The 15,911-nt window shown below is 44.5% G+C and overlaps 1 protein-coding gene across 1 annotated transcript in view; it reads left to right on the top strand.

Moving 5' to 3' along the window:
- znf800 (zinc finger protein 800) overlaps window positions 1-13,751 on the top strand; it is an 87,803-nt gene extending 74,052 nt beyond the window's left edge. Inside the window, exons 6-7 of the mRNA XM_033037646.1 lie at window positions 5,404-7,311; window positions 11,302-13,751. Coding sequence (XP_032893537.1) covers window positions 5,404-7,311; window positions 11,302-11,315 — 1,922 coding nt within the window. The 3' untranslated portion in view covers window positions 11,316-13,751. The remainder of the gene's footprint in view (window positions 1-5,403; window positions 7,312-11,301) is intronic.
- Window positions 13,752-15,911: the final 2,160 nt, after the last annotated feature.

Raw genomic sequence — 15,911 nt, 5'->3', positions numbered from 1 at the left:
ACACATTTACTTAAGACGTTATCTGTTTGGTTGGGCTTTTCTGTGTGGCGATATGGAGAGATTGAGCAGGCTGGGATACTGTTCCTTGGAGAACAGGAGGATGAGGGGATCTTATAGAGGTGTACAAAATCATGACAGGAATAGATTTGGTGGGCTTGTTTCCTGCCCAGAGTAGGGGAATCGAGAACCAGAGGTGTCCAGAGGAAAGATTTAATAGGAACCTGTGGGGTAACTTTTTCACACAAAGGGTGGTTGGGTGTATGGAATGAGCTGCCGGAGGAGGTAGTTGAGGCAGGTACTATGGCAATGTTTAAGAAACATTTAGATAGGTACATGGATAGGATTGGTTCAGAGGGATATGGGGCAAACGCAGGCAGGTGGGTTAGTGTAGGTGAGTTGGGCTGAAGGGCCTGTTTCCATGCTGTATGACTCTTTGGCTGGCATTATGGAGATAAATTGACATAGGTTTTAGGTGAGTGGGGAAAGATTTAATAGGAACCTGAGGGGCAACCTTTTCCCTCAGAGGGTGAAAATGTTTTCAGAGCAGAATGTTTTGTATTCTGGCTGGAAACCCTTCTTCAGCTGCCCTTTGTTGCACCTTCATGGCTCCTGCTGCAGTTGTGTAAATATTCACATTGTCATATAATGATAAATGAGGATAGAGAATTTACTATTATGGGCCTGCCCCACTTAGGCGATTGTTTGTGCGACTACAGGCGACTGCCGCAAAGTTTTAAACATGTTGAAAAGTTTTCGGTGAAAGTGGTGACAATTTTTCCTCTTCACCCATTCAATCTCTTTCCAGAGATGCTGCCTGTCCCATTGAGTTACTCCAGCATTTTATGTCTATATGTTCAGTATGATGTGAGTTAAAACAAAGATCAGATAGCTAAGATATGTTTTGTAGAACATAGAACAGAACAGCACAGAAACAGGTCTTTTGACTCACAATGTCCAGGCCAAACATGGTGCCAAGTTAAACTAATCTCCTCTGCCTACATATGATCCATATCCCTCTATCCCCTGCATATCCATGTGCTTATCTAAAAACCTCTTAAATGCCACTAAGCTTACCCGCCTCCACTGTGACCACCCCTGCCAAGTATGTTCCAGGCACCCACCACCACCTTCTGTGTAAAAAAAAATCTTGTCCCACACATCTCCTTTAAACTTTTCCCCACTCACCTTAAAACAATGCCCTCTAGTCTGTGACATTTTCACCCTGTGTCTATCCTATCGATGCCCCTCTTCATTTTATAAACTTCTATCAGGTCTCATCCCAGCCTCTGACACTCCAGAGAAAACAATCCAAGTTTGTCTAATACCTTGTAATTCAGGCAGCATTCTGGGAAACCTTTTTTGCACCTTCTTCAAAGCCTCCACATTCTTCTTGTATATGGGGTGATTAGAGCTGCACGCAATACTCCAAAAGCGGCCTAACCAAAGTCCTATAGAGCTGCAACATTACTTCCTGACTCAATGCTCTGGCTGATGAAACAAGCATACCACATGTCTGCATAACTCGTTATCACCTAGCTCACAGCCAACAATGGGCCATTGTGGGCTCTACTTTCCCTTGATCATTATTACTTTTAATTTTTTATGCACATCTTTCATCCATTTGTTCCATATCTCTCCATATCACCGTCAATACCTCTAGTTGCCCTCTCCCCTGACTCTCACTGAAGAAGGGTCTCGACCCAAAACGTCTCCTATTCCTTTTTCTCTAGAGATGCCGCCTGACCCACAGCATTACTCCAGCTTTTTGTGTGTACCTTTGGTTTATACCAGCATCTGCAGTTCCTTCCTACAGATACTCTATGTCTTCTTTACCACCCTAAAGTTAGGATTTTAAAGGCACATACAGATATCCAAATCAAGTGGAGTGCGGTAGCTGTCTAATGTTTATTGAATCAATGGGAGTTTGGGAATCACTGTGTCTGCAAAGGCTTACACAACAACCAGAGTTATTGTTCCCTTTCTTATGAATTGTCACAGTCCACACCATTTATCTGATGCACAATTGTTGTAATTGTCACCCCAAGATTCACTTCTTTCAGCCACTAGCTCCATCCAGATGTTGTCAAGCTGGAACGGGTACAAAGAAGACTTATGAGGATTAGAGGGTCTGAGCTACAGGGAGAGGTTGAGCAGGCTGGGCCTCTATTCCTTGGAGCGCAGGAGGATGAGGGGTGATCTTATAGAGGTGTGTAACATCATGAGGTGAATAGGTTGGGTAGGTGCACAGAATCTCTTGTCCAGAGTGGGGGAATTGAAGACCAGAGGACATATGTTTAAGGTGAAAGGGACAAGATTAAATAAGAATCTGAGGGGTAACTTTTTCACACAAAGGGTGGTAGGGGTACGGAACAAGCTGCCAGAGGAGGTAGTTGAGGCAGGGATTATCCCAATATTTAAGAAACAGTTAGATAGGTACATGGAATGGGACAGTTTTGGAGGGATATGGGCCAAACGTGGGCAGGTGGGACTGGTGTCGCTGGGACATATCGGCCGGTGTGGGCAAGTTGGGCCGAAGGGCCTGTGTTCACGTTGTATCGGTCTATGACTCTATAACAGTGAAACAAAAACAGTGGTTGATATATTAATAAGTTCTTGTCCAATGCAAGTCATGTACAGTATTTATTTGAAGGCAACAAAAAAAACTTTGCTGAAATAAGCTGTAGAAATATTCATAAGATTTTTAATGGATTTATTCTTGTGAGTAAATTAAGGTTTTATGTAATGTAGTCAACTGGATATGATTATTGTAAATCTCAGAGCAAATATTGGTTCCAAAAACTCCTGAGCATGAATATATTTCTGGATTACTGCCAAGAAACACCTTGTGAAATAGCATCTTGCTTCTACTTTCAGAGTTAGACTGGCAGCAGTTTAAAGCAGTAGCCTCGAACCACACTCATAATTCGCTTGGGCAGTTGACAACCCAGCGATACGAGTATTGATTTCTCTAAGTTCAAGTGACCCTTGCATCCCCTCTCTCTTCATTCCCTCCCCCACACAAATCGTACCAGCTTCAAAGTCATCTCGTTGAGTCTCATTTGTCTGTCACCCGTTCTCACCCAGCCCACAGCTAACAATGACCCGTTTCCTTTATCATCGGTACTTTTTTTGCATATCTTTCATTCTTTTGTTCTATATCTCTCTATGTATAATCTCTCGTTTTCCTTTCCCCTGACTGTCAGTCTGAACAAGGGTCTGGACTCGAAATGTCACCTATTCCTTTTCTCCAGAGACGCTGTCTGACCCGCTATGTTACTCTAGATTTTTATGTCTATCTTCGGTTTAAACCAGCATCTGCAGCTCCTTCCTACACCACACTTATTTATGTTTGAAGTAGTGGGAACTATTATAGAATAACAATTAAAGTGTCTGCATTTCCCTCTGATTGTATACTCGATGAGTAATTGCTTCATCTACCAACAGCAGTAATTTTGTTCAACTTTTGCCATCATGTCTTGCATTTTTACAATAATAATAATTAAAAGACTGATTGGAAATATTGTTGGGAGCATTGTTAATCTAGTGCTGTGGCTTAATTATAATGAAAGCAATTCATCGTTTTTAATAACTTTGCAATGGCTGTTGCAGTATGACAGAAATTTTGTTGAGATAAATAAATGTATTGGAATATGAAAGAGATGTACAATAATAGTTTTTATCCTCACCAGCTTGTGGGGTGTATGTTTGATGATCACGTTGAATGTGCCACCACAGCGCGGTACTGCAGGGGAGGCACAGTGGTGCAGCGGTAGAGTTGCTGCCTCACAACGCTAGAGACCCGGGTTCAATCCCGACCTCGGGTGTTGTCTGCTCGAGAATTTGTACGTTCACCCCGTGACCGCGTGGGTTTTCCCCGGTTTCCTCCCACATTCCAAAGACATCCAGGTTTGTAGGTTAATTGGCTTCTGTAAATTGTTCCTAGTGTGTAGGATAGAACTAGTGTCTGGGTGATCGCTGGTCGGCGCGGACCCGCTGGGCCGAAGGGCCTGTGTCCACGCCGTATCCTTAAACTAAACTACAGGCTTCTGTGTAATTATTATGGTAACGATCTGCTGTGTTCTAACATGGTCCATGCCAAATGCACTTTATTGCCTTAGAGAACTTGGGGACATCCTGATGTCAAGAGTCAAGAGTGTTTTATTGTCATGTGTCCCAGATAGAACAATGAAATTCATACTTGCAGCACAACAGAATATGTAAACATATTACACTGTAAACAATATGATAAATGCGAGGAAAAAAAGGTCAGTGTGTATACACATACCCACAAGTACACACATACATATATATACATACATATATATATATATACATATACACACACACATATATATCTTTACATACACACACATACTCAAAAAACAAACAATAGTAGTGCAATAATTATAATAATAATAGTCCATTTAAGTTATTTGAGGTTGTAGTGTTTAATAGTCTGGTGGCTGTCATAAGGATATTGCTTGAACTTGAGGTCCTCAGCTATAGGGAGGCTTATCAGGGCAGGCTAGGACTATATTCCTTGGAGTGCAAGAGGCTGAGGGGTGATCTTGTGTATAAGATCTTGGGAATAGGTGTATAAGATCTTGGGAATAGATAGGATGGATGCACAGAATCTTTCACTTGTAGGGGAATCAAGAACCAGAGGACATGGTCCCCTGACCTGTTGCTCCAGAAAAACGGATAATCCGACAAGGCTCTGGAACCTAGTGTACCAGAAAATCGGTGATGAACCTGTACTTGTTATCGTTGGGGATACGAAAGGCGATACAAACACAGGTCATGGTGGTGCAGCGGGGAGAGCTGCTGTCTGTATGGAGTTTACAGTGCCAGAGACCCGGGTTCGATCCCGACTGTGGGTGCCGTCTGTATGGAGTTTGCACGTTCTCCCTGTGAACCGTGTGGGTTTTCTCCAGTTGCCTTCCACACTCCAAAGATGTACAGGTTTGTAGATCAAACGTGAGTGTAGGATGGTGTAAGTGCGCGGTCTTGGTGGGCCGAAGGGCCTGTTTCCGCGTTGTTTCTCTAAACAAGGATTCTAATATTTTACCGTGTTTTAAAACGTTATTTAACAAATACCCTTAAAAATAAAAATCCTCATGTATTATGTCCAGGAAAGGAAAATTCACTGCCTCGTAAGTTATTAATTTTAAAGGAAAATAGAAATGATTTAACTGCCTTCATGTTGGTCAACACAAAGAAAGTGGTTTATTGATTGATTTTCAATAGGTGTTGAAACAAACACTGAATAGTTTAAACATTTACACAGTTGCAACAAAATAACTATCCTGCGATGACTTTGAAATTATATTGATTGAATCCAGCTTTTGAATTTATGATAATATTATATTGCTGAATCTTAATCATTATTTTCCCCCTCTTCAGATTTTCCAGATTCGAGTAACAAGCAGAACCAGGCCATACGGGAGCTTTTGGAAGCAATCTATCCTCGAGCAGATAACCAAGACTTTATCATCAAACTGGAACCTATTGAATCGAATAAGAACGCCATGTTCCAGCATGTAACCAGGGTGGACGACCCAGCCTTCAACGCCGAGCCCTACAGCGCTGAAACCCCCAGCCCCGTGTTGGTGCCGGAGCCGGAGGTTGAGCAGGTGGTGCCAGTGGAAGAGCCGAGAGTCGTGAGTTCAATCCCCACCGAGGTCGCCAAGAAGAAGGGAGCGGCCCCGCCGCCGCCGGCGGAGGAGAGCGCGGGGCCCGCCGATGCGAAGGCCGAGATCCCCGAATCCTCCAGCCTCCCTCCCCACTTGATCTGTTGCATCTGCGGAAAGTCCTTCAACTCCCGACGCAGCGTCCGGCGCCACATCAGGAAGGTGCACAAGAAGAAGATGGAAGAGCTGAAGAAGTACATCGGCACCAAGAGCAACAGGGGAAGCTGCCAGAGCCTCTCCTCCTCCTCCGGCAGCAACAGCAACAGCAACGGCGGCGGCAACAACAACAGGGTCTGGTCTAGGACCATGGGCGCCGCCACCACCAACTGCCCCGTTTGCAACAAGTTCTTTGCCTCCAAGGCCAACGTGCGCCGGCACTTTGACGAGGTGCACAGGGGCCTGCGGAGGGACTGCATCACCCACGAGGTGGCCACCAAGCCGGGGCAGCCCCTCAGCCTGGAAGAGTCGCCGCCGGAGCAGCCAGCAGCCCCGGCTCCTCGCAAACGCAAGCCCCCCTCCTCCTCCTCCTCTACCGCTACCACCACCACCGCCACCTCCTTCTCCAAGCTGGGGTACAGCCTGGCCGCCTGCAAGTGTCTGCTGTGCAAGAGGACGTACAGCTCGCCCATCGTGCTGAGACGCCACATGGTGGCCTTGCACAAGATCCATCTGGCCGAGCGCCCGTCCAAAGGGGTGACCGAGGCAACAGCGCCCGCCGGGGGAGGAGGAGGAGGAGGCGATGGGAAGGTGCCAGGGACGGAGGCGGTCGTCGCGGCCACGGTGGCGGGTGCCGACACCCCCGGCGGGCCAGAGGCGACCCCTTCACCCACGGCCAAGGCAAGTGCTCCCCAGGGCGACCCCAAGAGTTCCGGCCGACAAGAGACAGCCGACAAGAGCAGCGGTCCGCTGCCCAAGCACAAGGGGGTGAAGCAGGAGAACGACAGCCCCCGGGCCGCCAGCCCAGCCGCTGCCACGGCCGCAGTCACCGCCACCACCGGCCAGAGCAAAGCCAAGAAGCCCAAGCTCTCCATGGGCTTCGACTTCAAGCAGCTCTACTGCAAGCTGTGCAAGCGGCAGTTCACCTCCAAGCAGAACCTGACCAAGCACATCAAGATGCACACGGACGGCAACAACATCTACGTCAAGTTTTACAAGTGCCCGCTGTGCGACTACGAGACCCGGCGCAAGAGGGACGTGGTTCGCCATGTCACGGTGGTGCACAAGAAGTCCACCCGCTACCTGGGCAAAATCATCGCCAACCTGGAGAGCCGGGCGGTCAAGAAGCCCATCGAGTTCGTCCTGAACCGGGCGCCCAAGAGGGGTCCACAGAGGGACGAGGGCAAGGCGGTCACCGCCGCCACCATCAAGACCGAGGGCGCCTCCTCCTCCACCTCCCTGGTCTCGTCCCCGCTGGCTGGCAGGAGGAGCGAGAGCCTGGCGGAGCTGGGCACGGAGGTGAAGTTCACCAAGCATTTCTCCCTTCACAAGTGTACTCACTGCGGGAAGGCCTTCGCCAAGAAGACCTACCTGGAGCACCACAAGAAGACGCACAGAAGCACCGCCCTGGCGTTGGAAAATAAACACATTGGCCGCAGCACCCGGTCCAAAGCCCTCTTGACCGGTACGGGAGCAATGTTTGTCATTCAGTATAACCGTTTCATTTTACCATTGTTACTTTTTCCCATATCTTTCATTCATTATTCTTTACCTTCTCCACATCATTTTCTATATATCATCGTTACTTCATCCCATATCTTTCATTTATTGTTCTTTATCTCACTACATCATTGTCATTTATCTCTTGTTTCCCTCATCCCCCTAACCAGCCTGAAGAAGGGTCTCGACCCGAATCGTTCCTTCCTACACCTGTCGTTTAGTTTAGTTTTAGAGATGCAGCGTGGAAACAAGCCCTTCGTCCCACCGAATCCGCACTGACCAGCAATCCCCGTACACTAACACTATCCTACACACACAACTTACACTAATACCAAGCCAATTAGCCTACAAACCTGTATGCCTTCGTAGTGTGGGAGGAAAGCGATCTTGGAGAAAACCCACGGGGAGAACGTACAAACGTAGTTTAGTTCAGAGATACAGCGTGGAAACAGGAATGCGGACTTTCTGGTTAATCCAAGGCTTCTGGTTAGGGAACACATGGGTGGTCTTGCAAGGAACACACTCCTCCACTCTTTTCCTCACAGTATGTAGTCAGTAACAACTGTAGCATATTCATTCAGGTCCATTGCCAAGCCCTTGAAAACTGCCAGTCTCAGAAGTCACTCTTTGCTTTTGACTTTAGAACAGCAGCGTGGAAACAGGCCCTTCGGCCCACCTAGTCCGCGCCAACAAGGGATCACCCCGTGCACTAGCATTATCTTACACAAGAGGATTTCTGTAATTTTACCGAAGCCAATTAACCTGCAAACCCTGTACGTCTTTGGAGTGTGGGAGGAAACCGGGTATCCCAGAGAAAACCTACACAGGTCACGGGAGGAACGTACAAACTCCGTACAGATAAGTATCCGTAGTCAAGATCGAACCAGGGTCTCTGGTGCTGCAAGGCAGCAACTCTACTGCTGTGCACAGTGCCTGAAGAATCAAGAACTGAGATTGTATCACAACCTGACTCTTCACTTCGTTTTTAAGAAGGAACTGCAGATGCTGGAAAATCGAAGGTACACAAAAATGCTGGAGAAACTCAGCGGGTGCAGCAGCATCTATGGAGCGAAGGAGTTAGGCAACGATTCGGGCCGAAATCCTTCTTCTTCACGTAGTTTGTGTGTTAACTTTTAAGAGTAAGAGAGGCCTCAAAACCTAGAAATAGAAACGAGGAACAGCAGATGCTGGTTCACTAAAAAGGACCACAAAATGCCAGAGTAACTTAGGCAGCATTAGGGTGGCACAGTGGAGTAGCGGTAGAGTTGCTGCTTACAGTGCCAGAGACCGGGGTATGATCCTGACTACAGGTGCTGTCTACTACGTGTGCTCCGGTTTCCTCCAACATTACAAAGATGTGCAGCTTTGTATGTTAATTGGCTTTGGTAAGTTGTTAAATTACTCTAGTGTGCGGGATAGTGTTAGTGTACAGGGTGATCGCTGGTTGGTGCCGACTCGGTGGGCTGAAGGGCCTGTTTCCGTGCTGTGTGTCCAAAGTCTAAAGCATCCCTGGAGAACAAGGATGGGTGATGTTTCAGGTTGTGACCCTTCTGAAGTGTCCTGAATCAAAACACACTGCCTGACCTGCTTTGTGTCCTTTATTGATATTTGAAACAGTTCTCTATATCCAAATGTACAGCAATCTGTCAGATAGAGTATAGTCTTGGAACTGCTCAGTTACTTGAATAGGAACCAGAATCCTTACATATTAATTACAATCCCACTACATCATCAAAGGGAATTAAATTTTAGTAATTAAATAAAGATGGATTTACAACTAGCTTCTGCAATAGTAACCATGAAATTATAGGATTGGTGTAAAAATCCATTTGATTCCCTAATGTCCTTCAATGGAGGACATCTACCCATCTCTGTGACTCCAGGCACATTTTAACTCTTAATGGCTCCTCATAGAGTCATGCAGTGTGCTAATGGGCCCTTCGGCCCAACTTGCCCATGCAGACCAACTGCAGATTAGCATTGGTACTCGGTGAGTTATGATGAACCCAGATTGTATTGTATGAAGGGATGTGAGAACCTGATACAGTAATTCTTTTGTAAATAACTTCAGCTAACTTTAGATAAACAACTTTGGGCGGCATGGTGGTGCAGCGGGTAGAGTTGCTGCCTTACTGTGCTTGCAGCGCCAGAGATCCGGGTTCGATCCCGACTACGGGTTTTGTCTGTACGGAGTTTGTACGTTCTCCCCTTGACCCCGTGGGTTTTCTCCGAGATCTTCGGTTTCCACCCACACTCCAAAGACGTACAGGCTTGTAGGTTTATTGACTTGGGTTTGTATACTTGGTTTAAGTGTAAATGGTCCCTAGTGTGTGTAGGCTTGTGTGAATGTGCTGGGATCGCTGGTCAGTGTGGACTCGGTGGGCCGAAGGGCCTGTTTTCGCGCTGTATTCCTAAACTAAACAAAATTATATATTTGAAGAGGATAAAATTGCAACGCAAAAGGGAAAGAGCAAAGTAGTGAAACTAATTGGATAGTTTTACTAGAGAGGAGCAATGGTCTCGGCGATCTCCTTCATTGCTTTGATTTGATGTAAGATGGGCCGTGGTTATGGATGAGATTTAATTTGCCAGTTCAAGAGATTTGGTTTGGCTCCTGTATTTTGGCAGATAGCCACATTTGATTAAAAAGCAGGAGTCCGAGAACATATGGTTACTCTACTGATCTGACGCTGATTTAGTTATAATGAGAGTTTATCTTATATTTCTGCCAACAGTTTGAAGGTTCAGTTCATCAACGTCAATGTAATCAGCGGTAGAGTTGCTGTTTTGCAGCATCAGAGGGTTTACTGAGATAGATTTCAGCAAAGGTACAGAGTGCAAATGCACATACATTTAATAGATTCTGAAGTTAAGAGGTGCACCAGAATTCAGGGTTGGAGTGTCAGGAAGCAACTTCCATCTCCAGCAATTCAGAGAGTCAACTTAAAGGTGATATCACTCGTATCGTACCCAAGATAAAAAAAAGGCTGTAAAACAGCCTACAGAAAATTAATATTTCAACTTTAAATGCAGCCAGCATGATGGAGTGGTAATTAATTTGTTTTAATGCAATATTTGAATAGATTACTTGTTTCGTGGGTGCCTAAAATATTGTTCATAAGTTCTAAAGCAGAATTAGGCCTTTCGGCCCATTAAGTCCACTCTGCTGTTCAATCATAGCTGATCTATCTTTCCCGCTCAACTCCATTCTCTTGCGTTTTCCCCATAATCCCTGACACCAGTACGACTAAAAAAAGTCAAGAGGGTGGTGAATTTTACCTATTCGGTAAATTTCGATGAGGTGTCCCCTCATCCTTCTAAACTCCAGTGAGTTCAGACCCAGTGCCAGTATTTGCACATAGAATCAAATTAGTATCACATCAAAGGTTAAAAATAAAATGATACTGTGGGATATATTGCAACAAACCACCCAACTTGAGTTATAATGAGTACGTCAAACATTCATCATATGTTCACCCAATCATTCCTGGGATCATTCTCATAAACCTCCTCTGAACCCTCTCCAATGCTAGCACATCCTTCCTCAGAGATGGGGCCCAAAACTGCCCACAATATTCCAAATGGCCACAGAAGGTTGTGGAGACCAAGGCAATGGATATGTTTAAGACAGAGATAGATACATTCTTGATTAGTACAGGTGTCAGGGGTTATGGGGAGAAGGCAGGAGAATGGGGCGAAGAGGGAAAGATATATCAACCATGATTGAATGACGGCATAGACTCGATGGGCCGAATGGCCTAATTTTGTCCCTATCACTTAATAATTTATGAAATGTGGTCTGACCAGTGCCTGATAAAGCCTCAGCATTAGATTCCTGGTTATATTCTCCGTATGAATGCTTAAAGGATTAATAAAAGCCAATGTCAAGTAATATCTGCTGCTTAATTTTTCGACAGGCATCACATTATGCTTTGTGACTTCCCTTTCTCTGCAGATGGTTCCAGATGATGTGCCAACGATTTAACTTTGTAGAATCCCAGCAGTGTGAAGATCCAAGTTGTTGACCAGGTTGCGTGTGAGAGGAAGCCAAACTATCGAGCACCTGAAATTCAGAGCACTTCTACGTAAAATGACAATTGAAACGAGATGATAACAACTTTCCGGGACTCTTTTTATTTTTACAAGTGGTACAAGATGCCATGCTATGTGCGGCCAAGCCGAAGGAAATATGTAGTACCATACTGGCCGTGAATACCAAATATCTTTCCACACCTTGAGCAGAAACGTCTTGTTCACTCCAGTATGCAAATGATATTACAAGTCTACAGAAACCATATGCAAATTACTTCAATGTTATTAAAATTCACAATGCCGTATTAGTCCACTCCCAGAATGCTGAGTCTTATATAGGAACTACTGGTGAATGATACAAAGTCCGATGAACGTTACTTTGATTGGGAAAGAACAGCACATCAGGCAGTTCATACTGTATTCTGCACAAGCATACTGTTTTCAGGCCTTCTTTCTCCTTTTAAGAGTGCAAATGGTTACTACTGCTCCGTCTTGCAGTCACTCAGAGGACAGAGTGGCCACTGGAAAATCATTCTGATATCACTTTTGCATGCGAGAGTCACATCTAAAACATTTGCAAATCAATAAGGGTATATCGAGATGCACAACTGCTCCATGTTTATTAGCCGAGACTAGAAACGAACATAATTATACCTTGAAAGGTTGGTCATGTACATTGTACAATGTTTGTCTTGCAACCTTGATATCTTGATGGTCATTTGCACCAAAAATGAAATGAGAGATTCTTTTAAACACCCCCGAAACATTCTGCCTGCGATTTAAGCTGAGAACTGAGTTTAGGTAACCAAATGAATTGCATTTAAATGTTCAGTGTGCTCAGCCGAAGTGAAATTTAACTTGGGTCGATCCTCGTAAACTGTAAATGGATGTTAATTTGTGAAAGGAATTAGGCAGACTTGTCAAACACTATATGCTACGATGGAGCATATGGAATCTTGTTAACTTTTACCGCTGCAAATCGTTTGCAATCAGCTATAATGGCCAATTAATTGTTTTCCTGACAAGCTGCCTAGTTGTACGTTTATTGGTTCCAAGGATGCTGACTACAATGACCAAGAAAGCCATGGTTTACCTGCGTTAGGCCTTGTAATATAGTAATTGACACTTTTTTTGGCAAGACATAGCAAATGAATTCAGTCCATTTGTTTTCTGGCATTTTTTTTGTGTTTAGGATGATCAGTTTGACTGATGAGAACAGAGGCTTTTGTTGTCAGCAATTCTTACCATGCAATTTGACAAGACAACTGCCTGGATTCTGTGAATCAAAGGAGTTCTGCTAATGTACTACATACAGCAAACTTTGTGGAGCGTGACGGAAGCTTGTATAAATATCTTTAAGTTTTAGTTCTGGAAGTCTTTAGTTTATTAATCTCTGCAAAAACTACTGTCAGAACTAACAACAAAAGAGTTGTTATGGGAAGGCTACGGAATGCTGCAAGGGAAATAACCATTGCATTTTCAATTCTGAAGAAGAGTCCCGACCTGAAACGTCACCTATCCATGTTCCCCAGAGATGCTGCCTGACCCGCTGAGTTACTTCAGCACTTTGTACCCTTTTATTGCATTTTGTATTATTTAGTAAATTGAAGTGCTGCTCTTGGCTTCAGTCAGACATTTGCAATAAATGGGTTGAAACGTCCCCAGGTGTCTGCTCACAAGCCAGCTACACAGGTGTGCTGTGAAGCAGTTTTGCCTTCCCATCGAGGTAGCTGCACAGAGTGGCTTGCTTGTGAAGTCAGTCAAATTGATTTTGTGAGCTGGGGCAGAGACGAAATCTGGTGTAAAGTTTCCAGGTGCTTCGTCTTTTAAAAAAAAAAAAACATTAAAAAAAATATCAGAACTACTATCATGTATTTGTGTTTCACAGATTCAGTGATAGAGAGCCAACATTGGATAGAAACAGATGCTGATGTACACAAAGTGCTGTTGTAACTCAGTGAGTCAGGCAGCGTCTCTGGAGATCAGTGATAGGTGACGTTTCGGGTCGGGACCCTTCTTCAGACTTGAGTCTGACTTGACTTGACCCGATAACGTCACATATCCATATTCTGCAGAGATTGTGCCTGACCTGCTGAGTTACTCCAGCACTTTGTGTCCTTCAGAGCTATACATTAACTTGGACCAGACTGTGTTGAGATCACTTGCTAATCTCGACCAATGAAATTTGCCCTGGATTTAAAAAAATGACATGTGAGTTTATGTATTAATTGAATAGAAACTATAATGTTCAACGTATTAAAGGTACAGCCTCAATGTCCATATGGAATATAAGCCCAGGACACAAAAGTGGGCAGTATGTTCCGCACACCAAATATATGCCTCTGTAAATTGAGCAGGTGAATTTTATGTTGACTTGTTTGTTGTCTGTGACTATTTCTTTCTGATTCTAGTATGTTTTGCAATGACTGCTAATGCTGTATTATATTTTCCATAGTCAATATTGAGGACAAGGTTTGACAATTTTGTATTAAGACTTAGAATTTTTATTTTAAAAATGAGTTTAGTAATTGAATACTCATGATATGGTTACACTGGATTGTGGTAATGCTGACACAGGTACTTTCTGAAGTGAAGCACAAATGCATTTGCACAACTTAAAAATAACCATTGGATCTGACGGCAGAATTCCCAGAACAGGGACATTCGCCAATCTGAAATTTAAACTATGTGCACTAATTCTGTTCTCAGCAAAAGAAAGCAAATTGCATGTACCTGTGTTGTATGTTACCACAAGGAAAGCACTAACTTAATTCATGTTAAAGGATATTTGCTTAGAATGAAGGAATAAGTTTGTCCTTTGCAGTTAGAAAGCAGTAGAATGTCATCGCCAAGTTCGTTTGACATTGGCAGAATGTCCTAATTCTGCCCCTATCGATCAATGGATGATTTATTTTTCCCTCTCAACCTTATTCTCCTACCGTCTCCCCATAACCTTTGACACCCATACTGATCAATCACGTATTAATCTCCAGTTTAGTTCAGAGATACAAGGCGGAAGCAGGCCCTTCGGCCCACCGGGTCAGTACCGGCCCGCAATCCCCGCACACTAACGCTATCCTACGCACACTAGGGGCCATTTACAATGATACCAAGCCAATCCACCTACAAACCTGTATGTGTTTGTAGTGTGGGAGGAAACCCATGCAGGTCACGGAGAGAACATACAAACTACGTACAGACCAGCACCCGTAGTCAGGATCGATCCCAGGCCTCTGGCGCTGTGGCAGCAGCTCAACCGCTGCGCCACTCCAAAAAAATACCCAATGCTTTGACCTCTACCGCCGTCCGTGGCAATGAATTCCACAGATTCACCACCCACCGACTAAAGAAATTCCCCCTCATCTCCATTCCATACCGCTGTGCAATACAATATAAACTACTTTCCAATATATTTTGGCAATCAGTTGTTGTCCACCTATTATTTTAAGCATTCCATCAAATTACCATCTCACAATTGATATGTACATGTTGGCAAGATGGAATGAGTTCATGAGTGAAGGAGATCAGCTACCCTGGCCAGGCCTGTATCTGACCACCAACTCTGCCCTGGATTGAGTGATTAGTTCTTCACTGCTCTCTGGAGTTGCTTAGCAAACCATGCAGTTCAGGGGACATTTGCAGTGGGCAATGCCTTGGCAGTAATACCTAGAACCTGTGAATGAATCCTAAAAAGTTACCTCATAAGTTCTAGGAGCAGAATTAGGCCACTCGGCACATCAAGTGTACTCCGCCATTCAATCATGGCCGATATATCTTTCCCTGACAACCCCATTCTCCTGCCTTCTCCCCATAACCCTTGACACCCTTACTAATCAAGAACCTATCAATCCTCACCTTAAAAATATCCATTGACTTGGCCTCCACAGCCTTCTGTGGCAATTAGTTCCACAGATTCACCACGTTACCTGTGACATAATGTTGAAAACAATTAGATATGTTAAGAGTATTATTTATAGATGATTTAAGGTCATTTTCATTACTAAGACAAAAATTGTAGCGCACACCATTTTAACATGAATTCTTTATTTCTGTGGGATTATCTCTTTTGTTTTACTTTCACCTTTGCTGAGTTACATTAGCCACTGTCAAATCTTCTTTTGGCTGATTAATAGAGGTGTGTGGCTGCGATACAGAGGGGAGGTTACTATTGTGTCCTGTTTAGTACTCAATTACCTGACCCCATTATTGGGGCCTATTATTGAGAAAGTACAGTACTTTGCATTATGGAGTGGAAAAGAAATGGTGGTGCCTTTTGAAACTGTGAACACTTGGTTGAGGATAAGATCAGCAGTGCGAGTTCAACGCACTCTGAGTTTGTTGCTATTTCATGTCAGCGCACTGTGGCGCAGCTGGAAGAGCTGCTCATCGCAGCGCCAGAGACCCGGGTTCGATCCTGACCTCGGGTGCTGCCTGTGTGGAGTTTGCATGTTCTCCCTGTGACCGTGTTGATTTCCTCCAGCTGCTCCACTTTCCTCCCACATCCTAACGATGTGCGACTTCGTACGTTAATTG

This window comes from Amblyraja radiata, chromosome 19 (assembly GCF_010909765.2).
Source record: "Amblyraja radiata isolate CabotCenter1 chromosome 19, sAmbRad1.1.pri, whole genome shotgun sequence".
Classification (NCBI taxonomy): Eukaryota; Metazoa; Chordata; class Chondrichthyes; order Rajiformes; family Rajidae; genus Amblyraja; species Amblyraja radiata.
Note: the sequence above shows the minus strand (reverse complement) of the source record. Positions and strands in the feature narration are given on the sequence as shown.